This window comes from Idiotropiscis lumnitzeri, chromosome 6 (genome assembly GCF_059441095.1).
Source record: "Idiotropiscis lumnitzeri isolate Australia: NSW breed Sydney's pygmy pipehorse chromosome 6, RoL_Ilum_1.0, whole genome shotgun sequence".
Taxonomy (NCBI): Eukaryota; Metazoa; Chordata; class Actinopteri; order Syngnathiformes; family Syngnathidae; genus Idiotropiscis; species Idiotropiscis lumnitzeri.
In genome coordinates, this window is record NC_142396.1 from 10,935,663 (window position 1) to 10,948,229 (window position 12,567).

At 40.5% G+C, this 12,567-nt stretch overlaps 2 protein-coding genes across 10 annotated transcripts in view; both read left to right on the plus strand.

Moving 5' to 3' along the window:
- The window catches only part of mef2aa (myocyte enhancer factor 2aa), a 72,121-nt gene extending 68,960 nt beyond the window's left edge, over positions 1–3,161 (plus strand). For 5 of the 8 annotated variants that reach the window (XM_088298403.1, XM_088298405.1, XM_088298409.1 and 2 more), the window contains 3 exons: positions 136–265; positions 354–477; positions 1,339–3,161. In XM_088298403.1, coding sequence (XP_088154529.1) covers positions 136–265; positions 354–477; positions 1,339–1,717 — 633 coding nt within the window. In that variant the 3' untranslated portion in view covers positions 1,718–3,161. The remainder of the gene's footprint in view (positions 1–135; positions 266–353; positions 478–1,338) is intronic. The other 3 variants (XM_088298406.1, XM_088298411.1, XM_088298410.1) reach the window with 1 other exon arrangement.
- A 4,366-nt stretch (positions 3,162–7,527) lies between these two features.
- LOC148335221 (multiple C2 and transmembrane domain-containing protein 2-like) overlaps positions 7,528–12,567 on the plus strand; it is a 45,498-nt gene continuing 40,458 nt past the window's right edge. The window contains exons 1-4 of one of the 2 annotated variants that reach the window (XM_088299229.1): positions 7,528–7,674; positions 8,015–8,929; positions 9,747–9,806; positions 9,906–10,011. In XM_088299229.1, the coding sequence (XP_088155355.1) occupies positions 8,027–8,929; positions 9,747–9,806; positions 9,906–10,011 (1,069 nt within the window). In that variant the 5' untranslated portion in view covers positions 7,528–7,674; positions 8,015–8,026. The remainder of the gene's footprint in view (positions 7,675–8,014; positions 8,930–9,746; positions 9,807–9,905; positions 10,012–12,567) is intronic. The other variant, XM_088299230.1, reaches the window with a different exon arrangement.

Here is a 12,567-nt window from a genome sequence, read left to right on the forward strand (position 1 = left end):
TTTTTTTTTTTTTTTTAATAATAACCCACAATCAGTAATGAAAACATGGTCACCGTCAAAGTCATGCATGTAAAATACGACTACGACTGCTCCTGTCCCTTAACTGTAACCTTTGTCTTGTTGTTCTCATTGTAGAATACCCAAAGGATAAGCAGCTCCCAGTCGTCCCAGCCACTGGCCACTCCGGTGGTATCTGTCACCACACCCAGCTTACCTCCACAAGGTCTGGTCTACTCAGGCATGCCCACCTCCTACAACCCTGCTGGTAAGCCTGCACCAATACCCTGAACGTCTCACTCTGACTTTTGCCTTCATCATTAAGGATTTTCTACTTGTGTTTGTTGTTTTTGAAGAGTATTCCCTGAGCAGTGCGGAGCTCTCATCCCTGCAGGGCTTCAGCTCTCCTGGGCTCTCGCTGGGCTCCATGTCAGCATGGCAACAGCATCAACTGGGCCAAGCGGCGCTCAATTCTTTGGTGTGAGTAACTCTCGACCCAACAAAGGCTCTAAAGGTGGCAGTGTACAAAGCAAAACAATATCAGCATTTCAGACTATTTAAGGCATATTTATCTAAAATGCCAAATTCTATGTGCACTACGCATTCAGGTTTGGGAGTCCAACAATTTTTTTTGTTTGTTTGATTTTTGGCGGGGTCTTGGGGGGATTCATGAGGTGGTCCCTTTCATTCTTCCTTAAGGAGGGCCGTTAACCCTCTTGTTACATCGTTCATATGCTGGAAATAGCTACATGGCAGTGCTTAGTGCGGAGATGTTTATTCATAAGCTAAAATTAAATCTTAAAAAAAATAAAATACATTACGTGTAGTTAAACAAAGAAAATAACAAAAATAGTGTTGTTTTTTTTTTTTACCCCTAATTCAAATTGTGTGCGTGCGTGTGTGTGTGTATGTGTGAGTTTTGTGTGGGTTATGTTTGAGGAGTTGGGGGCTGGGTTCTAAAACGGGTTAATTTCATCCTTAGTGGGTTTTGCTGCAAAAAGAACAAGGTACAAGTGACAAACTTAAATTTTCCTTTTTATTTAAGTCCACTAGATCATATTTCCCCTTTTCAAAGCATGCTGCAACAGTAGTTTCCCGCTATTATGTATCTCAATAATAAGTCCACTCATGGATGTTCTAAACTCCATCTATCTATCTGAGTCACTGCTTATAAGCCATAATTTGAGTTTTGAGATAAGATGCTGTTTGTGTTTATACTGTGACAAGCTGAAAAACAACTAACATTTATGGTACTGCAATGCCCTCACATGTTGACGAGGAGAGTGTAAACAAGTCTTGAAAGTCCACTCTTACAAGTTGTTAACATGTTTCCCCTCTCAGCAGTGGCGGAGGGCACCTACCTCAGGGCTCCAACCTCTCCATCAGCACGAGCCAGAGCATCAACATTAAGTCAGAACCCATCTCGCCACCGCGAGAGCGAGTCACCCCTTCTGGCTTCCCACCCCAACAGCCGCCGCCGCCGCCACACCCCCAACAGCAGCAGCAGCAGCACCATCAGGGTCCCGGCCGGCAACAGGAGGGTCTGGGACGCTCGCCCGCCGACAGCCTGAGCTCCTCCTGCAGCTCCTACGACGGCAGCGACCGTGAGGACCACCGGGCGGACTTCCACTCGCCCCTCGGCCTGGGCAGAGCGCCGGTGGCCGGCGACCGGGAAAGCCCCTCGGTCAAGCGCTTGCGCATGGATGCATGGGTGACATAGAGCGGCCGGCGGGCGTGGAGCAGGCAAGAGCAAAGGGTCCTTCTAGCTCAATATATCATTATTCAACAGCCCGGGTTCAGTTTGTCAATGAAGCAGGTACTGACTGTCAGGTGGGAACAGAAAGGCGTTCAGAGACAAACGCGTTACAATAGATTGTTTGTAGTCATCTGACAATTATATGATGTCGTTGTTGTTTCGCTGTTATGCTCGCAATCAGAGAGCAGGCTGAGGGACACTTTTTTTTTTTTTAGAATCATGCTGTACACACACACACACACATGCACGCACACACACACGCACACTAACTTGGCGTATATGTACTTGTAGTTATGTCAAGTGGCCTCTAATTTATTGATGTTGAGAATGTGGAATGGAGGGAGAATATCAAATGAAGGAATTGGTTTAAAAAATGACGTAGTGTTCATGTTGCTGTTAAAGGGGACATATTATAGGAAACACAATTTTGAATTGCTTGAACAGTAATCCCTAACGCTATTCACTGACCGAGCCCTGAGATGAATGAAATGTAATGTTTTAATAAGTGACGATATTAATAGTTTAAAATGTAAATATACCACAAACCAAAAACAAAAAAAACCTAAAACCTGTTCAGTTCACTTCAAACACATCTTAAAACATTTCCTTTAAAAAGTAATTTTATATTATTACCCCACATAGGGAGAGGGATGAGAGGCGGTTCATTTGCACAAAACAACCTCCAACTTCAAATAGGGTTAAAAAAAAAAATGCTGTTCTTCTTAATCGTTGGGTTGAAAAAAAATCCACATTATGTCTCCTTTAAAGTTAAGAGTCGGAAATTGGGATGTTAAGCGTACAATGAAGGTCAACTTGCCCAATCGTCGTCACAAGCCAAAGCTCATCTTTTGCGTTTCTGTCACAGTCAAATTTGTTTATCGCGTCAAGCCATCTCCAGTTAAAAGCCATTTTTTTTTTCGTGCAAATGTGTTGAGACAAAACATTTGCTTTTATTGTGTAAATAGCCACATTAACAATCATTTTTGCTGGAGTGTGTGCTGCTATCAGGGAGAAAAATGAGTCGCTCCATTTTTGTGGCTGGGCACCAAGTTTACTGCAGTGTTCAACCTAAAAAGCTATCACGTGTTGCGCCATACTTGAATTCTAAACTTGGCTGATCAAATTTTACATTGTTATAAATGTGTCAACCGCACATTGACTTAAAATCAAAGGCAGTCCTTCCCAATTTTTATCAAGCCAAGGCACGTATTTGACATTACAAAAATAATCATGGCAAACCAAAAGGTCACAAAAAGTATATACGGTAAACAGCGATAATGATGATCTTACTTTACTCACAAATTTAGAATTAGAATTAGAACTTATTCTGACGTATGAATGGCAAAAGAGGTCAAATGTATACAGCTCCCATCGAGTGGAAGAGCATTTAATTGCTCTGCTGCTCGGTCACTGTAGATGCAAAGATACAAATCTGTATTTGGGTTGATTAAATAAATTTTCGACCTATTTAATTTCATAATTCCTTCACTGAGGCTCTGATATCATTACAAACAGATCCCGTGCGACAGCCTCGACTCGTTTCGCCTCTATCAGCACACATATGACTCGGCATCAACATCCTTGGTCAACGAGCCACTCTCAGAAGGCGTCGCTGTGCATTGGCCGTGCGCTTTTCCCTCCCCACCATTCGTCCTCAGGACACAGCCCCGTGGTGATCTATGCAGTTTTTAAACTCACACGCCACATATCCACAAATATGATGTCAAAGCGTAAGCAAGACCCACAGGTAGACTGTTAGCCTTGTAAGTGCCCCCCACTGCATAATTTGATTTAATACACAATTACACTCATGTCATGATAGAAGTGGAACTCAAGTCAAATTTTCACATGGGAAAATTTGCCCTTAATAAACTTGACTGGCACCACATATTTTTCACTTATTTTTTTTTAACACAAAGTACCACCTCAAAAAGCAAGATGGTGTTTATCCCAAGATAATTTAAATGTAAGCCGCTGTAACAATGAGTGCATGAGTGTTTCAACATTAACATCATGCTTAATATATAGAAAACAGAATTAATGGATTGTACAAAAAAAGATAAAAATTATATCATCATTATTGTTCAAAACTGTATTTAAATATTAATTGCTAATTTATTGAACTTAGAAGTTAAATGCAACTAAATTATAGTGGGGCAGTTATTCATTGATGTACCACTAGAGGGAGCCCACATACCACTAGTTACACGTGTACGTTTGTACCAAACAAAAATCTGATTCCAATACTACTTGTTATTAAAAGCCCTGAACCGATTTAACCCATAAATGCTTATTAAGTATAGTAAATGAATCTTTGTTTTGTTTTTTTCCGGCAATGCATCAAGTCATTACGAGTTGCTCGTGGCAGCTTTGAACAGTACATAGCAGGCAAAACTAGCAATAACAAAGCGACTCCCAACATAGCGGTACATTTTTTTTTAACACTTCATGCCATTTTACTCTATCAGGGAATTTTCTAGTATCTATATGCACATGTAGGAAATGCCTTATCCCAAAGAAATACGACACCACTCAGTAAAAATCACACCTCACTTTTCAAGAAGAAAAAGCGCACAGCCAATACACAGTGATGCACGCTCTTCCTCCTCTCTGGATGACGAATGTGAAAGGAATCACACTTTGCTTTGCTTTGCTGGCTTTTATATATATTTACATATATATATATATATATATTAAAAAACACAAGTGTGTGTGTTTGCTCAGTGTTTGTAGTCCCAATTAGTTGATTTATTCGATGAAAAGCTGTTTTCTCGGTTTGATTGCTCAGACCGTTTTGGCGGCACAAGCTGGACTTTGTTGCCAATGATGAAGTTATTTGTTTTTCCCCTCAAAAAGAAAAGAAAAGAAAAGAAATTAAGTTAAAACTGAGTTTTATTTTATTTTCATCCTTTCATGAAAAAATGAATATTCAAGTCAAGTTTTTATTGAACAGTTCAAATACTATGCTGTTAGATATTTGTTGTACAAAATTTGTATTTTCAGAAAAGTACAAATAATGGCTTTTAATGTGTCATTTAGGTTATATCTTTCTCTTTCTGTGTATATACAGTATATATATAAAACAAATGACAAACGCTGACATGGCATTTGTTCTCTTGTTGTGAAGACACGCACACACACACACACACGCACAAACACACACTGAGTAACAAACTTGATATAACACATCAGTGTATGTTGAGGTTGGACGTAATTCATCTTTGACTTGCCCATTAAATGCAACTATTGGCCTGAAGCACTATCATTGTGTGTCATGTAACTGCAACCACTAAGATTTTCTACTTGTGTTTTTAAATTTCAATCACATTCATGTTTTAGCGTTAGTATTTTGTACATAGTCAATTGTAGCTCCATTCGAATGCTTTTCTCAGTTCCTGGAGCAGCTCAAAAAATTAGAATAATTTGCCTCAGTAGTGCAATATATTATATTTTCCTCTGTATTTAATGTCTAAGATTTATTGTTTTGTGGAATATTAAAATGTACTTGAGTGAGAAAAGCCAAAATCAATTTATTTTCAGTAATTAAAAGTCTGCTTTTAAAAATAACATCCATTTGTGATTAATAGAAACCAACGCAAATAACACCTAATTAAAATAGTATTACTTTCTGTAATGTTTTAATTACATCAATTCATGTTGAAGAATTAAATGGTCAAGGGAGAAGGTTGTGCTTGTTGTAGTTCCACAACACGCCCAGCAAGTGGTGCTACGCGACCATGAATAATTTGTTCCCATTTCAACCTCAAAATGATGACGTCGAAGAAGAAAGGTTACGAGCGGTTACTTCGGGATAACCAAACTAGGTAACTGCTGTAGCTTTTTTGTTTTTTATTTTTTATTTTTTTATTTTAAATCGAAATGTGAGCCATGAGATTTGGAATTTAATTCAATAAACTGTGCACTGTGTCAATTATGTTCTAAATTCAACAATGATAGAACCACCATGAGCACAATGTCAAGCAGAAGAATTTACTGTACATACTGTTTTTATTTCAGAACACGAGCAGATACTGTATTACTATAATTTCATAGTAGTAATATGAAGCATACGCTGAAGATGATGAACATTATATTTTCATTGTATAGTGCTAAAATATATTCACAGTAGTAAGGGTACTGCTTCAAATACGGCCACCGTCTTACCTGTGTGGAGTTTCCATGTTTTAATCCTGCTTGCGTGGACTTTGTCCAGGTACGTAACTCTACTTCCACACATGTTAAAAATAATAATGAATAAGCACATTATCATTTGTTCACTGAAGACAAGACTAAATTGCCCGTACGTGTGAAAGTGTGTCTGACTTATCTGTATGTATCCTGCCCTAGTCAAAAATGGATGGCCAGAAAGTTGGAAAACAACAAAAAGAAATGTCCTCACTATTTAAATATCGGATTTCCATCCCTTTTTGGTCCTCAATATAGTGTTGTCAAAGTAAAATGTAATCATTTAATAGAAATAATTTAGCGAAAAACAAGTGCTATCGAAAATGGATTATAAATGTAGTTCTTCTCAAAACGGGGAATAAATTGACCATTTAGTTTAAGCGTTGACCTGCCACCAAAACTGTACTATGCTGCTGCAGTTATGCGTCAATCAGTTTCAACTTGAGAATACAAAGCAGAGGGAAAAGAGGGGGTTTATAAAGATCCCTTGTGTATTTAACATGTCAGAACTTTTATTTCGTGCCATCAGGTGCGTGTCCGTGGCTCGCCGTCCCTCGGACCAGCTGTGCAGCAGGCGGGAAACGGGCCAGTGTGCATGTGTAGAGTAACCAAGAGGGCTTTCGGCCTTGTTTGAGTTGTGCGAGAAGGGGCTATGGGCCACCTGCCGGAGGGGCTTGCCCTGTTTCAATCTTCCCAAATCCCGCCTTTCATCCAGGAGCCAAGCCGGGGTTCGTTCGTGTGGGCCCGATCCTCCGTTAAGACCTGGGCAAATATTGAACAAGCTTGGGCCCAGACTCAAACGCATCTGTTGTCATACAGTCTCCACTCTACTGCCGGCGTAGAATGGGGAGAGACACAGTTGAACACCACTGGGTCTTTCGCAGTCACATTTTGTGTGGACGGGGAAAGACATAGTTTATGCTTTGCAAACACAATGATGAGTAAACAAATGTTTTTCTCATCGGATTATGACTTTTAAGACCATCAATATGTGTCTTTATTCTTGTTCTATTACTTTTTAAACCTAAAAATAGGACTTTATTCTCATGACAATACCAGTCAACGTTTGATGATCCTCCTGAGGGACAGTAGATTTGCGCTATTATACAGTCTCTAAACTGATTCTAGCAAAGTGTCATTTCTTCATTATTGTCCCATGAATTGACTCGCCATCATGTGCTCACCTTTGTGAGAAAATGTATTAGTGCTCTGGATTCTCAGCACGATATGGCTTACTCAACAACAACAAAAAAATAGTTTCTCACATTTAGGATAGCTAAGAATGTTAACATGTTCATAGAAACATTGCTGGAACAGTTAAAAAATATGTTAGGATGCGACAGTTTGAATCTGGAATGGTATAGATGTATTTCCGTGACGTCTTGTTGGATAGTGAAGGTCGACCCCAGTCCCGAAGCTGATTTTGTGACATCATTTAAGGAATCATTTCATCACACCTCCAAACCTTGGGGAGGTACCTTTTAACGGCTCGGCTGTGGAACGAAACAGTTGCATTCTCACAGGTGTTGAAACTCACCTCGCAAGACAGGTATGGCCAGTTTCAGCCAATGGGGCCACTCCCACCAATGACCGAACTCCCGACTGGCACGTTTGACGCATGTACTTTTACATCATAGAAATAATATGGTAGCATTGTCTCATTGAAAGCAACTTGAATTTGGGGACGACATTCGACACAGCAGGTAGCCCGTTTTGAACTTCAATGCGCCAGCTGAGTAAGTTTATGAAGAAATATATTTCAGCTTTCTGATTGTCGTGAAATATGTTGGCCTTCTGAGATAATGCTTAAGAGTCAGCATGACTATGTTTCTATTTCTAATTGAACTAAATAATTTCTTAATTATGTTACGACTTTTACTGCTGCTTGACATTGTAGTTCTGTTTCAGGATAGGATACAGCTCTACTGGCTTTTTTTGGTTTCATAAAAATTGTTAGAATGTTTCATTCAAGCTTAAGATATCATGTATGTCACTTGTACCAGGTCGTCATTGAACTGCATGTGTTCTTTGCTATGTGCACATTTCAAATCATGATGTCATGTTTCATTTCCCAAGGAACCACTCAAAATGGAAGTCAAGAAAAAGAAGTTAATGGACAATATTCGCGTGAAAACAAAACTCATCAATCTGATGAAGCTGAATAAGAAGGCAGCAGACAAGCAAAAAAAAAAAGTAGGGGTCAGGCGCAGTATATCTGTACCAGACCTGAGTATCCAGCAGGACGACGCGCTTCCTCCGAAAAGCGCCTTGTGCAAAACGTCGGAGGCTACGTTTTTTGGATTGAGCGATAGCGATTCTGTTGCGAGCGGCTCCATCCCAGATGGCACAACTTCCTTCGATAAACAAATTAGCATCCGATTTCCTGCAGACTTGGGCTCCGATAGAACTACTTCCCCAATTAACTCGCCAAACCTCAATGAGGACGTTAATAATTTGGTAACCATGGAAAAGAAAATGAACACACCGGCTGAATGGCAAGCCAAGAAGAAAGGACCTATGTTCAACTTCGATCCTATTCCAATGCCTCGATCCGTTTTTACCAAAGCACCAGCCAGTTCACCAATGCTGAATCCCGCAATGACCTCTGAACGATCTTGGCTGCCCGAGGACGTCTCATCCGATGGGGCAACGGTCAGTGAAGCACTGGCCAGAGCAAACTCAATGGGAGAACAACCAAACGTCAACGCACATTCAAGGGTTGCGCATATCAAGCAGGACAGGCCGCCGTCTGGAAAAGGCAGCCTTTCAGAACAGAGAGAAAAAACACCTGTGATGTTTGATTCTCTCAGTAAACCTGTGGCGAGCGCAGACAGTGGCAGCGAGTATTGTTGCTCCGGCGACGAGCAGGTGGCCATGCCGTGGTTGACGGACATGGAGGGACTGGACCCGGATGTTATACTTTCCTCCATTACGAATGACTACAGCATTGAAGAATCTTCGCTGGAAGGAGGCACTCAGGAGGAAATTGAGGTCAGTCTGACATACATACAGTTGCGAAATCACTGACTACTAACAACTCGGAGGATACGGACTGACTAATAAATACTTTAGTTCCATTTTAAAAATCCAAGATGGAAAAAAGTTAGTTTTGGGGTTTTAATTTGCAGAATGCATTTAAAAATATTACAATATTTCTACATTTATCACTCATTGATACATATACACGTTATAGATAGCAGGCTCTGAATTACACTTAAGTAGTGTTCATTCCACTTAATCAAGTTAATTCATCGGCAGTGTATACTTTGTGTGTTGTGTTGGTGCAACCTAATGAAACAAGAATGCGATTCTTGTCAAGCTACGTGACCACCTGAGATTTGGCTGTGTAGTTGAAACTAGGTCTAGCCTATCTTTACCGAGGCCTCTTTAAACCATGGATAAAACTCAGATATGAATAAAATGCGCAGCTCAGAACATGTCAGTGTGAGCCAGACGCCATCGAAAAAGGCCGATCAATGACATATACTGAAACAAAAATGTAGTGCATGCCTTCAATCTAAACTGCAGTGGAACCTTATTATGGTCGAAATGTGTTACTTTGAGGCTCATTGACTCAAAAGTATGCAAATTATGTGATCTAGTTCATCGTGAGCTTTTAATAACCTGAAAACGTATGCCTGTGCCACTGTAAACCGACGACCAACTCAACTCTGGACCAACGGAAACGTCGCATTAAATGGTCCATAGTTTGGAACGTTGCAGTCTTCGAGTTCAGAAAACATTGTCTTACTTTGCATTCAGTTCATTTGCATTTCCTGAAATCAAATTGTTTTTTTTCTGAATACAGATGTCCAGTGAGCCATCTGAAGTCTTTGAGGAAATTCTTCTTGACCCATTAGAATCTTCAGTGAGTACCCACCTGACTGCTTTGCCATAATTAAAAGTTTACAAACCACTTGATATGATATGTAGACAAATATAAATGTGAATGGTGTGTTGCGGGCAGCTTCCGTCATCAGGGTTTGACCTCCAAGTCCCGGCCTCGGTCCAGAGATACCTGCTTTGCATCAGCTTGAAACATGGACAAAACCTGGTCATCCGAGACAAACGAGGTAGATGGACAATACTTTGGCTGATCAGAACCAGACCAAACTTGATCCCAATTGCTCAATTCTTGTCAGAGTACTTTAGAAGTTTCACTGCTTTGTTTTTGGCCAATAAGACCCTTTTCAAAGTTTTTTTTTTTATAAGGGTCCAAGTGTTCGAAAGCATCGTGTGTGATGTTTGCTAGCGAGGATCTCATCTTCTGTCCCGGCATGTGGTCGTTTGCACTCACACATTTGAGAAGCATGCCGTCAGACCAGTATGAGAGCGCAAAGAATGTGATAAAGGAATCGGTTCACTAGGATATAGAAACAACGCAAATTCAAACTGACATTAAGATGAAACTGTATTCACAAGTCCATGCAATCATGCTCTGGAAATTATTACCCTGATCACGGTGACAGGGGCGGACTTGGGCCTATTGTGGTTGATCACCTGTCAATTTCAATGTTGACACATCAAGACAGACGACCAGTCATGCTCACATTCACGCCCACTGGCAATTAACTGTCTGAAATTAATCATACATTTACATGTTTGTGCTGTGCTTTCAGAAAGCTATTTTGGTGTTAGGTGTTGGAGTTGTGAAAGCAGTGACATCCAGTGGTGTTAAATTTAACTGGCATCTATCTGCAAACTTGCATGCTCCTTCTTTGTTTACTGACCAACAAAATCATGTTTGCAGTCTAGAGATTTCCATTCGTTCGTCATGCTGAAACCACCCGTAATCACAAATTAAATAAGCAGCTTTTATAGCGCAGGATGTATAAATGAAAATACTGGAATACAGATGAAGTTACACGGTTAAAAAACATTTTAATATGTAAAGAAATGACACAATTATATAGAAAAGAAAGTGTGTTCAGGCAGTGTTGTGGACTTACAGTTAGCACAGCCGCTGAGATTTTTTTTCCTGAACGTAAAAATTCTGAAAAAAGTGGGGACGTACTGCTAGTACGTTTGAAAAATGTCTGAAAAAAAATAAAATAAAAATAAAGCACATTTTCGGGAGTATAAGGCGCAACCTTGTATAAGCAGCAGCAACCCACTCAAAAAAATCACAACGATATACAAGCCGCACCAGGCCATAAGCCGCAGATTTTCTATGTTGAAAAAAAAATTGTTTACTGCACGCAAAGAATGATTTTGTACTGTGAATACACATAAAGGTACATACACAGATTCTTTAAACTGTGCCTTTTAACACGGCAACAACTTTGCCAATTAAAACAGAACAGACCCAAAAGAATAAAAAAATCAAGATTTATTTAGCGTATTTTCTGAGCGATAGAGTTCCTCAATCGGTGACAGAAAAATCCACAAAAAAATAAAAATAAAAAAGCTGCTCCGTTGTATTAACTGCATGGTTCAAAATCTAGGAAAAAAGTCCCCCTCCCATTCCCCCCCGTTTTTCATGAAAAAAGTATTTTTACTTTTTAATCAACATTTGTTGATTTGGAATAAAAAAAATAATTGGATGGGGGCGACAGGCAAGAGGTTTATCAAAGTTCCCCAACGACTTAGAGTATTATATACATATTTTGCTTGTAATTGTTTTTGGTTAAATATGTTTAGAAAGTGTGTTTGAATACATTTAATTGTCTTATAAGTTTTTTTTAAAAACATTTCAGCGGGGTAAGCAATTTAAATGTAGAATGCGGTCTTTCCAGATTGCAATTTTTTGACCAATTAGTTGTAGGTCTGGAATGCATTCCTCGCCATTCACTGTATAGGAGTTACACGTCTCATTGTGATAGCAAAGGGCGCCGTGTTGCCCTCTTCGCTGACAAGATGGCACCGTGATGATGCAACCCACACACGTTCCGTGCCTCGCCCCTGTTTGCCCAACAATCAGCGACGTGCCAAAGGCTCACCAAGGGCGTACATTGTCATTACATATTCTGAAAAGGACCCACGCCACCAGCCCCCTCTCGCACTCTTTGGGTTCTGCCTCCCCTCCAACCTCACCCCCATTAATTTCCATCGTCACCGTCCTCGCTTGTGCCAGAGCTTTTCTCCTCGTGAGCTGCCACATTCTCCTCCTGTCAAGTTGCCTGGAGGTTTCCCTGTCACAGGCTGGCAGGGTGGAGCTGCTGTGGGTCCTGCCTGCCTTTTGCGAGATGTTCATTTGGAGTTGGGAGCTGACAGGCCTGACAGCCCATCCCCACAGGGCCTTTGTCATGTGATTCAAGCATCCCTGCAGGCTCTTTCCAGCACCCCTTTATCCCCCACCTCTACACAAATGAAGGCATGGAAATGGCTTTCATTTTTTTTTTTTCTCTCGCAATTGCAGAAACAAAGACGTCTCATACCCTCGGACCAGACTTTATTAACAGGCCTGGGAGATTAACACTGGTTGCTTCGAGATTTTCGCTTTCTGCTCGTCTCATGCTGGCGAGTGTTTCGGCTCTTTCACAATTAAACGGCTACACGGCAGTGTGTGTGGTACACCTCCTCCTACTCCTCCTCCTCCTTAGAAATCAGTGCATGTGCGTGTTCTTCTATTAGACAATTCAACGACCTCTGCGGTGCGATACATTATGCTAATATGTACCCATTGTGCT